Source organism: Balaenoptera musculus, chromosome 13 (assembly GCF_009873245.2).
Source record: "Balaenoptera musculus isolate JJ_BM4_2016_0621 chromosome 13, mBalMus1.pri.v3, whole genome shotgun sequence".
Classification (NCBI taxonomy): domain Eukaryota; kingdom Metazoa; phylum Chordata; class Mammalia; order Artiodactyla; family Balaenopteridae; genus Balaenoptera; species Balaenoptera musculus.
This window is the reverse complement of record NC_045797.1, coordinates 60,823,157-60,836,557: the sequence shown is the minus strand read 5'-3', so window position 1 is coordinate 60,836,557 and position 13,401 is coordinate 60,823,157. Positions and strand designations below refer to the sequence as shown.

At 40.2% G+C, this 13,401-nt stretch overlaps 1 protein-coding gene across 3 annotated transcripts in view; it reads left to right on the top strand.

Moving 5' to 3' along the window:
* VIT (vitrin) overlaps window positions 1–13,401 on the top strand; it is a 126,848-nt gene that overhangs the window by 18,050 nt on the left and 95,397 nt on the right. For all 3 annotated transcript variants that reach the window (XM_036874099.1, XM_036874098.1, XM_036874100.1), the window contains exon 2: window positions 11,100–11,169. In XM_036874099.1, the coding sequence (XP_036729994.1) occupies window positions 11,118–11,169 (52 nt within the window). In that variant the 5' untranslated portion in view covers window positions 11,100–11,117. The remainder of the gene's footprint in view (window positions 1–11,099; window positions 11,170–13,401) is intronic.

Below are 13,401 nucleotides of genomic sequence, written 5' to 3'. Positions count from 1 at the left end.
TTAAACGTTTCTTGTAATTTCTCGATTCTATTTCCAAGATTCTGGATCATCTTTACTATCACTACTCTGAACTTTTTTTCAGGTAGACTGCCTATTTCCTCTTCATTTGTTTGGTCTGGTGGGTGTTTACTTTGCTTCTTCATCTGCTGTGTGTTTCTGTGTCTTCTCATTTTGCTTAACTTACTGTGTTTAGGGTCTTATCCTCACAGGCTGCAGGTTCGTAGTTCCTGTTGTTTTTGTGTCTGCCCCCAGTGGGTGAGGTTGGTTCAGTGGGTTGTGTAGGCTTCCTGGTGGAGGGGACTGGTGCCTGTATTCTGGTGCATGAGGCTGGATCTTGTCTTTCTGGTGGGCAGGGCTGCGTCTGGTGGTGTGTTTTGGTGTGTCTGTGAACTTATTATGATTTTAGGCAAGGCTGGGCATGTTATAATTTAACTTTCTAGAAACCTTGTTTCCCCATCTTTATCTCTTTCTCCATACCTCCTTTTTTATTCTCTGTGGCTTCCTTAGGCTTCTAAAAATGCGTCAAGCATCCACTGCATAGAAGTCTGATTTTCTCCTGTTGTAATCCACTTTCCAGTCCTTGCAGATTGGCTCTATTAGGTCACTCTTCTGACGTTCAGCAAGGCTGCTCACCACTCCAGTTGGCAGCTCCTGATCTGCATAAAGTTTTATATGCAGACTGAGACCACCACCACATTGTAAAGGCCCCTCTTAGTGCCAGTCTTCCTTTTTCCATCCTCACCAGATCAACCCACATCCACTGACAAGCGGCTGAGGCTTTATATCTGGCAGAGATGGAGAAAGCAAGGCTGCAGATATGGCCTCTCCCCATTCAGAGATGTCTGTCCTGACGGGATTTTTGGCATTTTGGAAATATAGCACAAGCCTGTCATAACTATTACATGCTTCCAAATGAACACTGGCTCTTTCTGCCTTGTGGACAAAGGGTACTGTTAGGTGCTCCCCCACGTAGCACCATAGATCAGACAAACACCAGTGTTACATAAATCCTACACATCCACTAGGGCAGATTTTCTCCAAGTGAGTGGCTCGTGTAAGCCTCTAGGAGGCTTATTAAAAATGATGAATGCAAAAATAATTTTTAAGGCTTCCATGTCTCCCTATTGTCTAAAGAATTAATTCCACATTCTTTAGGCACGGCATTGAAGGCTGACATGGCCCCTTCTTTCCTCTCTAACAGTCTGATTCCTCTCCCTGCCTGGCCCAGCAGCTCCCAGTTCCTGAAGCTCCTCCATCTCTTACGTCCTGTCCTTCCCTCACCACTCACTGTTTTCCAATCTCCAGTTAAACTAATTCAAGCCTCTTCCAATCCTCATGCCCCAGGCCTATTTAATCATCTACCCTTTTTGCTATCACCATATCCTCAATAGCAGAGGTTCTCAATTCTGGCTGCACAGTGGAGTCACCTGGGGCACTTTAAAACAATAGTGATTTCAACTCAGACCAATTAAATCAGAATGTAGATGAGGGAAGTACACTTGTTTATTATGAAACATCTATGGCAAGTAGTGAAATGAAATACCGGATCTCTGCACTCATAATGCCTGGTTTGAATTCCTCTTCTTTCCAGGTTTGCAAACCTTGGGCAAAGTATTTAACCTCTGTGTGCTTCCAATTCCTTACTTTTCAAATTAAGGCAAAAAATAGCCCCCACTTCATCAGGTTATTGTGAAGATTGAGTTAATACAATACTGACACTTAGTATGTGCTCCATTAATGCTAGTTATGATAAGTGCACATCAGTTTCTTTCTAGAAGACTTAAAGCAACTTGATGATAGGACCTGCACCTTCTTCCCCTCTGCCAAGCATAGTGTGCACACACAAAATTTTTTTGAATGATTAAAGGCATGCATGAATGAAGATGAATTTTGACTTTAGAAGATCAGGGAGATTTAAATAGAACTGGCCCATGAGCAAACCTTGAAAGATGGATATGCTTGTGAGAGGCAGATGAGGGGCGGTAACATATTCCAAATAGAACAGTAATAAGAACATGAGCCAAAACCCTGATGTGCAGGGTGTAGACAAAGGACCAAAATCCCAGGGTATGCTAGGGTCAAAGCAGAGGATTACAGAAGAGAATTGCAGCAAGATGGTTTGAAAAGTAAGTTGGGACATTTCATGAAAAGTTCATTAAGGAATTTGGGCTTTATTCTACAGAGAATGAATGGACTGTGAAGAAGAATTCTGAGGGGGTGAATGCATAGTCAGACCTGTGCTTTAGGAAGCTGATCCTTTCCAACTGAAGGGAAGGATGACCTGGAGCAAGAAAAGCAAGGAGCAAGGAGAGAGTTAGGAGATTACTGTAGCTTCTCATTTGATATCAACACTGTCTGTATATGTTAAGTCTTCCCAAGAGATCATTTTATTAATTTCTGATTTATTAACATAGGTGCAAAGGGTAAAGATTTAAACAGAACAAAACTGTAAAACTCACTCTTATCCCTGATCACCACTTACCCAGTTCTCTTTCCTTGAAGCAACCACTGTTGTTGAAATAAAAAAGATTATAAGAGAGTACTATGAATAACTGTACACCAACAAATTGGATAATCTAGATGAAATGGACAAATTCCTAAAAACACAAAACCTACCAAGACTAAATTATGAAGGAATAGAAAATCTGAATAGATCTATAACTAGTAAGGAGAATGAGTCAATAATCAAAAATCTTACAACAAAGAAAAGCCCTGGACCTGATGACTTCACTGGTGAGTTCTACCAAACATTTAAAGAAGAACTAACACCAATCCTTCTCAAACATTTCCTAAAAACTGAAAATGAGGGGACACTTTTTAAGTTATCTTATGAGGCCAGCACTACCTGGATACCAAACCAAAGACACTATAAGAATACAGTTTCCCATATCAATACAATATCCCTATAAACACTGATGCAAAACATCCTCAACAAAATATCAGCAAACTAAATTCACCAGAATATTAAAATAATTATACAGCATGACCAAATGGGATTTGTTCCTGTAATGCAAGGATGGTTAAACATACAAAAATCAATTAATGTAATACACCATGTTAATAGAATGAAAGTGGAAAATAACACACGATTACCTCAATTGATGCAGAAAAAGCATCTGACAAAATTCAACACCATTTCATGATAAAAATGCTCAACAGACTAGGAATAGAAGAAAACAACCTCAATATAATAAAAGACACTTATGAAAAACCCACAGAAAATGTCATACTCAATGGTGAAAACCTGAAAGCTTTCTCTTTAAGATCAGGAGCAAGGCAAGGATGCCTGCTTTCACTACTTCTATTCAACATAGTACTGGAAGTTATAGCCAAAGCAATTAGATAAGAAAAAGAAATAAAAGTCATCCAAACTGGAAAGGAAGAAATAAAATTATCTCTGTTTGCAGATAATATAATCTTGTATGTACAAAATCCTAAAGATTCCACAACAAAATTGTTAGAATTAATAAATGAATTCAAAGTAGTTGGATACAAAATCAACACACAAAAGTCAGTTGCACACAAAAATCACTGTTGCACTAACAATGAACAATCTGAAAAAAAAGTTAAGAAAAAAATTCCATTTGCAATAGTAACAAAAAGAATAAAATACTTAGGAATTAACTTAACCAAGGAGGTAAAAGACTTGTACAATGAAAACTATAGAACATTACTGAAAGAAACTAAAGAAGGCATAAATAGGTAGAAACATATCCCATGTTCATGGATTGGAAGACTCAGTATTGCTAAGATATCAATACTACCCAAAGCAATCTACAGATTTAATGCAATATCAAAATCCCAATGACATTTTTTGCAGAAATAGAAAAAAAATACAAAAATTTATATAGAATCTCAAAGGACCCCAAACAGCTGAAACAATCTTGCAAAAGAAGAGAAAAGCTGGAGGATTCATAGTTTCTGATCTAAAAATCTTATTACAAAGCTATAATAATCAAAACAGTGTGGTACTAGCATAGACACAGACATATACACCAATGGAATAGAATAGAGAGCCCCAAAATTAGCCCTTACATATACGGTCAAATGATTTTTTTGCCAAGACCATTCAATGGGGAAAAGTCAGTCTCTTCAACAAACGGTGCCAGGAAAAGGGGATATCTACATGGAGAAAGAAAGAAGTTGGACCCTTACCTAATACCATATACAAAATTAACTCAAGTGGATCAAAGATCTAAATGTAAGACCTAAAACTGTAAAACTCTTAAAAAGAAAACATAGGACAAAAGCTTCATAACATTGGATTTGGCAATGATTTCTTGACTATGACACCCAAAGGCATAAACAACAAAAGAAAAAACAAACAAATTGGACTTCATGAAAATTTTATAATTTTGTGTACCAAAGGATACTATCAACAGAGTAAAAAGGCAACCCAGAGAACGGGAAGAAATATTTGTAAATCATATATCTGATAAGGGATTAATATCCAGAATATATAGAAAACTTCTAAAATTCAACAACAATCAAAAAACAATCTGATTAAAAACTGGGCAAAGGACATGAATAGACATTTCTCCAAAGAAGATATAAAGATGGCCAACAAGTACATGAAAAGATGCTCAACATCACTAATCATTAGGGAAATGCAAATCAAAACTACAATAATATGCCACCTCATACCCATTACTACTATCAAATGAAACAGAAAATAACAAGTGTTGGGGAGGATATAGAAACATTGGAACTTTTGTGCACTGTTAGTGGGAATGTAAAGTTGTACAGCTACTCTAGAAAACAGTATGGAGGTTCCACAAAAAATTAAAAATACAATTACCATATGATCTAGTAATTCCACTTCTTGATACATACACAAAAGAATTGAAAGCAGGGTCTCAAAGAAATATTTTTATAGCCATGTACATTGTAGTATTATTCACAATAACTAAAACACAAAAGCAACCCATGTGCCCATTAGCAGATAAATGGATGAGGAAAATGTGGTATATACATACAATGGAATATTATTCAGCCTGAAAAAGGAAAGAAATTCTGACATACGATAAACCGTGGATGAACCTTAAGAACATTATGCTATTTGAAATAGGCCAGTCACACAAAAGAAAATACTGTATGATTCCATTTGTATGACATACTTAGAGAAGTCAAAATCAGAGACAGAAAGTGGAATGGTGGTTGCCAGGGGCTGGGGAAAGGGGAGAATGGGGAGTTATTGTTTAATGGGCATAGAGTTTCAATTTTACAAGACAAAAAGAGTTCTTAATGGATGGCTAATGGTGATGATGGCACATTATGGATGTATTTAATACTGCTGAATTGTATACTTTAAAATAGTTAAGATAGCAAATTTTATGTTTTTGTATTTTACCATAATTTTAAACATCGGAGAAAAAACACTGTGAAGAACCATAAAAATATAAAGCAGCATTATCATGTATTACCGATAAATAATCGGCTCTTTTCTAATTCCAGGCAACAAGAGATCTAATTAAATTGGCTGGCTACTCTAGTTACATTATGTATATTTTTATTTCACAATCAGCCTTCATTTGCCTCACCAGAACTTCATATTCAGGACTGTTTATATTACATCTCACAGCACAATTCATACATTTATGAATCAGTAACACGTTCTTTTGGAAACCCTTATTGTTCTGTTTTTGTTAGAACCCTGGTGAGCACATGAGATGTTAAGGTTCCAACATTACTGTGCACCCTACAGTTCCTTGACATTGAACTGCCTGCAGAAACTGCTTAACAGTGCTGGTGGTCATTCTTATCCCCAGTTTCTGGAATGGCTGAGAGAGGGTTTGAATATTTTTCACACATTTCAAAAAGCACATTTACATTTTAAACGTATAAGTAAATGAACCAAGCAAGGAGAGAAATTCAAGTGGTAAGAAAGAAGCCTCAAACATTCTGATTCCAAGAGACCAGAGTGATTCTGGTCGAGTTCCATTACTGATGAGTCAGCACTTGGGGGATATCTCCTCTGGGGTTAGCATGCTTCCTGGAATCCTGCTGTTTTTTTATCCATTCATCCCTTTGTGTAAAGGTCGGGTCTATGGTGTCTTCTAAAGTTGTAAGACAGATCTGAGAGCCCTTCTCTCCGAAATTCTATCTTCCCTTTTGGTTTGTATGTTGACTAACAATAATGCTTATTGAAGGGGCTTCCCTGGTGGCGCAGTGGTTGGGAATCTGCCTGCCAATGCAGGGGACACGGGTTCGAGCCCTGGTCTGGGAGGATCCCACGTGTCGCGGAGCGGCTGGGCCCGTGAGCCACAATTACTGAGCCTGCGCGTCTGGAGCCTGTGCTCCGCTACAAGAGAGGCCGCGATAGTGAAAGGCCCGCGCACCGCGATGAAGAGTGGCCCCCACTTGCCGCAACTAGAGAAAGGCCTTGCACAGAAACGAAGACCCAACACAGCCATAAATAAATAAATAAATACTTAAAAAAAATAATAATGCTTATTGAAATATTATCCACATACCATAAAATACACCTTTGAAAGTATACAATACAGTAGATTTAGAGTATTCACAGATTGTCTTCCCTTTGTTTTTGTTTCCTTTTTTTATTTCCTAGGGAAAGGAAAGAGCCCTAACTACTCACTCATGGATTAAGTATATTTTTTGAGCACATAAAAAATCAAATAAAAACCCCTGCCTTCATGGAGCTTGCGTTCCAGTAGAGAACACAAACAATAAACAAATACAATTAGCAAAGTATAGAGTATGTCAGAGGTGATAAGTGACGGGAAGAAAAGATAGTGGGGAAAGGAGAGGGTGTACAATTGATGGTGGGTGGGAGAGGGCTTACAATTTTAAGTTGGGTGATTAGGGAAAATCTTAAGAGAAGATAACATTTAGCAAAGACTTGAAAGAAATGAGGGAGTAAATCATGTTTGATCTGGGGGAAGGGCATCCAGGTAGAGTTAACAGTAACTGCAGAGACCCTCAGGGGAGAGGTGTGCCTGGAGCTTAATAAGTGAGAAGGCAAATGGAGGGAAGAGAGGTCAGAGGGGCCAATGGTGGCCAAATCTATTGGGTTCCTGAGCCACTTGCCAAGATTTTGGCTTTTATTCTGAGTAAGTAGAGAACCACAGAAGTTCTGATCTGAGGAATGCCATGAACTGACTTACTTTGAGCAGGATCACGCTGGCTGGCTGTGTGGACTTTGGATTGTAGGAGAAGGAGGAAACAACCTAGTTAGGAGACTAATTGCTTTAATCCAGGTGAAAGAGGGTATGACCTGGACCAGGTGGCAATGGTAAAGATGATGCGAAGTGGTCAGATTCTGGATATATTATGAATGTAGAGCCAACAGGCTTCGCTGATGGAAAAGATGTGGGGTACGAGAGAAAGAGAAATCTATGATGACTCACAGACAAAATGTCCAATGCTATATGGTAACAGCCAACTAGCGGAGCTAGTAAGGTGGGTGGAGTAGGGTAGCTTGATATACTGCATTTATCCCAACAGGAGAATTAAATTTTTAGGCCTGAAAACATGTGAGTTGATCTGCAGCTCCTCTAATTAATATAAGACAAAAAAATGATGTGTCATCACACTATTTCCAAAATATGACCCAGCTAATTAAGTATCAAATTGCCAATCATATATGTGACTATTTCTATTTTGAAGATAAAGATGGTTATTTGCCTTTTACTTAGCTAGTGGTCAACTACCTTAATTGGGAAATTTAACACATTGCAACTGTTGCTGGAAATTAACAAAGTGATCGGTTCTGTCTGGGGTTACTCTTGCTGCCTAATTTAATTGTTTGTAATAAAGCCTTTCATCTACCAGTTTTATTTAAGTTGACTGCATCAAGTGCTTGTATTACTACCTCAACCATAATCTAATCATTGCTTTTTGTTAATAAACTCTGCACAGCACTGTATCTACATATTAAATATAAGCTTGCTCTAGACCTAGCTAGTACCAGATTGTTTATCTCTTTCCAAATCTCCATGCAGTGAGTCACTTTGGTGACTTCAACTTCAGCCACGGTGGGAGGATTTATGCCACAGAAATTGACAAATGGGCTAAATCGGGGCTTTTTTTCAGACAGCAGTTTTCCTAGCACACCCGTGGACAGAGCAGAGGGTAGGGTTATGAATGCCAGCTAAAGCCTAAAAGCCACACAGCTGTGGCATGGGTGGAGCAGATGTAATGGGAGTCATCTGCCCCAGAGAGGAAGAGTGCTTTATCACTGACATTGTTTAGAATTGCTAGTTTATAAGGATAATAAAGAGCAGACCAACTTTAAGTCTTTAAATTCTCTACAGACAATGTTACTCCTTATCGCCTAAGCCCAGGGCAGATCCTTCCCACCTACTCCTACCTCCATTCTAATCCTACTCACTGCCTGGTCACCGTGGGTATGACATTTTACCTTTCTAAGCCTTAGTTTCCTTGTCTTTTCAACGGGGATCATATGTTCAATTAATGATGGTATGAATAAACCTCCTAGGGTTTCCCCGTAGCCTTAAGAGGGAACCCCTTACGCATCAACAGCATCATATATATATATATATCTTTATTGGAGTTTAATTGCTTTACAATGTTGTGTTCGTTTCTGTTGTACAACAAAGTGAATCACCTATAAGTACACATATATCCCCATATCCCCTCCCTCTTGAGCCTCCCTCCCATCCTCCCTATCCCACCCCCCTAGGTCGTCACAAAGCATCAAGTTGATCTCCCTGTGCTGTGGAGCAGCTTCCCACTAGCCATCCATTTTACACTTGATAGTGTATATATGTCAATGCTACTCTCCCACTTTGTCCCAGTTTCCTCTTCTCCCCCACGTCCTCAAGTCCGTAGTCTACGTCTGCGTCTTTATTCCTGCCCTGCCACTAGGCTCATCAGTACCGTTTTTTTAGATTCCATATATGTGCGTTTGCATACGGTATTTTTCTCTTTCTGATTTACTTCACTGTGTATGATAGATTCTAGGTCCATGCATCTCATTACAAATAACTCAATTTCATTCCTTTTTATGGCTGAGTAATATTCCATTGTATATATGTGCCACATCTTCTTTATCCATTCATCTGTCAATGGACATTTAGATTGCTTCCATGTCCTGGCAATTGTAAATAGTGCTGCAATGAACATTGTGGTACATGTATCTTTTTGAATTATGGTTTTCTCTGGGTATATGCCCAGGAGTGGGATTGCTGGGTCATATGGTAGTTCTATTTTTAGTTTTTTAAGGAACCTCCATACTGTTCTCTATAGTGGCTGTGTCAATTTACATTCCCACCAACAGTGCAAGAGGGTTTCCTTTTCTCCACACCCTCTCCAGCATTTGTTTGTAGATATTTTGATGGCCATTCCGACAGGTGTGAGGTGATACCTCATTGTGGTTTTGATTTGCATTTCTCTAATGATTAGTGATGTGGAGCATCTTTTCATGTACTCCTTGGCCATCTGTATGTCTTCTTTGGAGAAATGTCTATTTGCGTCTTCTGCCCACTTTTGGATTGGGTTGTTTGTTTTTTTGATACTGAGCTGCATGAGCTGCTTGTATATTTTGGAGATTAATCCTCTGTCAGTTGCTTCATTTGCAAATATTTTCTCCCATTCTGAGGGCTGTCTTTTCGTCTTGTTTATGGTTTCCTTTGCTGCGCAAAAGCTTTTAAGTTTCATTAGGTCCCATTTGTTTATTTTTGGTTTTATTTCCATCTCTCTAGGAGGTGGGTCAAAAAAATCTTGCTTCAATAGCATCCTTGTATCCACTCTGCTTTCCAACCTCTGAGCCTCTGTCGATGCTGTTCCCCCCGACTTGGAGCCACTTCATCTCCTATTTTCATCTTTCAGAGTTAACCCAATTGCTGCCACCTCCAAGAGGCTTCCTCTTATTCCCACAGCTAACATAATCTCTCCCTCCTCTAAATTCCCTAACCTCTTGGGGACTCTCTGACACTATCCCAGACCTATTGGATTAGAATCTACATTTTAACAAGATCCCCAGGTGATTCATATGCACATTAAGATTTGGAAGCCTTGCTTTAAACCACTGGTTCTTAAACTTGGCTGCAGATTGGAATTACCTGTGGAGTTTCGAAAACGCTTGATGCCTAGACCCCACCTACAAGAGATTCTGATTCAATTGGTCTGAGATGCATCCTGGGCATCAGGGCCTTTTCAAACTCCCAGATGATTCTAATATGCAGCAAAGTTTGAGAACCACTGGTCCATAAACTCCCCTTAATCTCCCTTTGGGGGCCTGCACACTCTAATATTATGGTTATTTCTGTCCAGGTATGTTTTCTCACTTCTATTGAACTATAAGTCTTTTAAGAGCAAGAACTATCTTTTAATTCAATTTTAATCACCTCATCCCTAGACATACAATAAGAGTTTAATAAATATTTATTGAGTGAACTGTTTTTGTAATCTAAAACAATTTGTAGGACTTCCCTGGTGGCGCAGTGGTTAAGAATCCGCCTGTCAATGCAGGCGACACGGGTTCGAGCCCTGGTCCAGGAAGATCCCACATGCCACGGAGCAACTAAGCCCGTGTGCCACAACTACTGAGCCCACTCACCATAACTACTGAAGCCCACGCGCCTAGAGCCTGTGCTCCGCAGCAAGATAAGCCACCGCAATGAGAAGCCCGCACACCACAACGAAGAGTAGCCCCCGCTCGCCGCAACTAGAGAAAGCCCGCGCACAGCAACAAAGACCCAATGCAGCCAAAAATAAAATAAGTAAATTTATTAAAAACAAACAAACAAACAAAAAAAAAACCCCACAATGTGTAATCTAAAAATGTTCTCTAAATACCGTAAGTGTGGCTTTTGTCCGAACTTGAAGACTGGTGAACATATTCTGGAAATTGTGGGATTATTTCCTCTTTAGTCTAAGACCAAATCTCTGAAGAAGAGGAGGCTGGTGGCTAGAACAGGTTTTCTGAGAAGAGCCTCTCTGGGTACCAGTGCGGCTGGCCACTGCCATCTCCATGAGTTGTTTACAGAAAGCCGCAGCTTGAAATCCTAAGACTCCAGAGGGCAATGCAAAATGAGGCAGCCCCTCCCTACACTCTGCGCATCCAATTCAGAACTCTTGGCTGAAATATAATGATGTTATTGTTTCTTCCTCTCTAGGGTGCCATTTTGATATTTATGGGGATAGTTGTCCTCACCATGAAAGCATCTGTTATTGAAATGTTCCTTGGTAAGTACTTTTATATGTGTATCTGGATACGCTTTTAACATCCTCCTAACGTCCAAAGAATCTTGCCAACAAAAGATTTAAACCAAGACAGAGCATATAAACAGTTCAGTGTATCTTTTTATGATAAACATTTTGGAGAAATGTTTAACTGAGAATGTTAAATGTAGATCAAATTCAGAATGTATGTCTATATATTTTTTATATAAAGCAAACATGTATACATATGTATGTCTACATATCATATATTAAGCACACATATATACACACATATTTGTGTGTGTGTATTATTCAGCAACCAGCAAATATTTCAGATAAAGCATATTTACAGATTCTGAATTTAGAGAACTTATTTCTTAATTTCTCAAAAAAAAAAAATTCTTATCACTGACATGGCCTTACTTGTACCATTGGCAACTCATACTTTTAGAGATGAAACCCTTTAAACTTATATTATCAACAGAGAACACAATTCGGGGTAGGCCCTTAAGGAGCAGCAGGTCAGCCAGACGAAAGAAAAGTGCTGATGGGTTTAGCACTAAGCCCAAGGGTAATCTTTGGTTAATCTTGACCCCACTGTGCTGTGGCCACTCTGTGTCAGGCAGAGTGATCCTGTGGGTCACTGTGAAACTGTTGCCATGGAAGGGTACAAAGGCCTTTGAGATAGTCAATATTAGTTTGCTAGAGCTGCCATAACAAAATACCACAAACTGGGTGGGTTAGAACAACAGAATTTTATTCTGTCACAATTCTAGAGGCTACAAGTCCAAAATCAAGGTGTCAGCAGGGCTGGTTCCTTCAAAGGGCTGTGAGAGTGAACTCTGTTCCATGCCTCTCTCCTAGCTTCTGGTGGTTTGCTAGCAATCTATGGCAAACCTTGGCATCACCCCAATCTATGCCTTCACCTTCACATGGCGTTCTCCCTCTGTGTTTGTCTGTGTCTATATCCAAACTGCCCCTTTTTTATAACACCAGTCATATTGGATTAGGGGCCCAACCTACTCCAGCAGGATGACCTCATCCTAACTAATTAAGTTAGTTAAATTTAAGTAATTACATCTACAACCACTCTATTTCCAATTAAGGTCACCTTCAGAGGTATTGGGGGCTAGGACTTCAACACGAAGTCCAACAGAAGTCCTATGAATTTAGGGAGGGGGGCACACAATTTAACCCATAATATAGTCAGAATGTGCAAGGTCTGTGCAGAGGGAATCTACAGTGGCAGAACTGAGGACTGGAAGAGAAAGAGGTGACACAGCTGGGAAGGCAGGGGGCTCTCAGCATGGTGGAAGGAGACTGGGCTGGGAGTCAGAGGGAAGATAAGGCTCTGGTCCTGACTCCACCACCAACTTGCTAAGGAATATTCTCGTTGAGAGCACAGGGTCCTTCATTTCCACCTTGCCCTTCTGAGAGGCTATCTCCCCGCAACCCCATACTAACCTATAGGTTAGTAGGGGTGAACACAGGGTGGGATGACAGTGGGGCAGGGGTTAGGATTAGGAAGGATTTAGCTACTGTAAAACAAACAAAACAAAACACAGAAACCCTGAGGCTGGTTCACACTCTGCCATGTCCCCCACATCATGGAACCAAGAAGAACTTGACTGTCCTTGCTTGTCTTGCCCCCTCTCAGCATGCCCTTCTGCAAAACCGTTTTCCCCTCAGGGTTGCTCATTCACAAAGCAAGAAATCAAAGTAGAAAAGGGAGACTCCTATCGCAGATTCTCTTATGTCCTTATATGCCCCTCCCTGGAATCTCTCTTATTCATCTGCTTGTCTCCATCTCAGGGTCATTTCCCTTAAGTCCCCCGAAACCCTCTTCAGTACGGTGACAGCCCCCTTGCCCCAAATCCTTACCCCTCTAACTCATTCTCTACCACACCCCAATTAATCTCCCTAAAGCCCATATCTGATCCCACTCTCCTGACTGAACACTCAGTGTTTTCCCTTTGTCTTTATGACGGAGCCCACATTTCTCAAAGCGCCTTGCTTGCTGGCGAGGCCTCTCTCATATGGCTCTTGCCGTCCTCTCCTGCTCTCCTCCCTACCACAGAGCCCAGCCTGGCTTCCAGGGACGTGGGAAGTGCTGACCTTCTCATTCCCCTGAAGGTGGAGTCATTTCTCCCTTCCAGGTCTTTGACTATGCTGTTCCCTGTCCTGGAATGTTCTTCCTCTCACCCCCACACCCCCTACTGGCCCTCCAGGAAGCTTCCTCTGCCCTCCATTTGATCA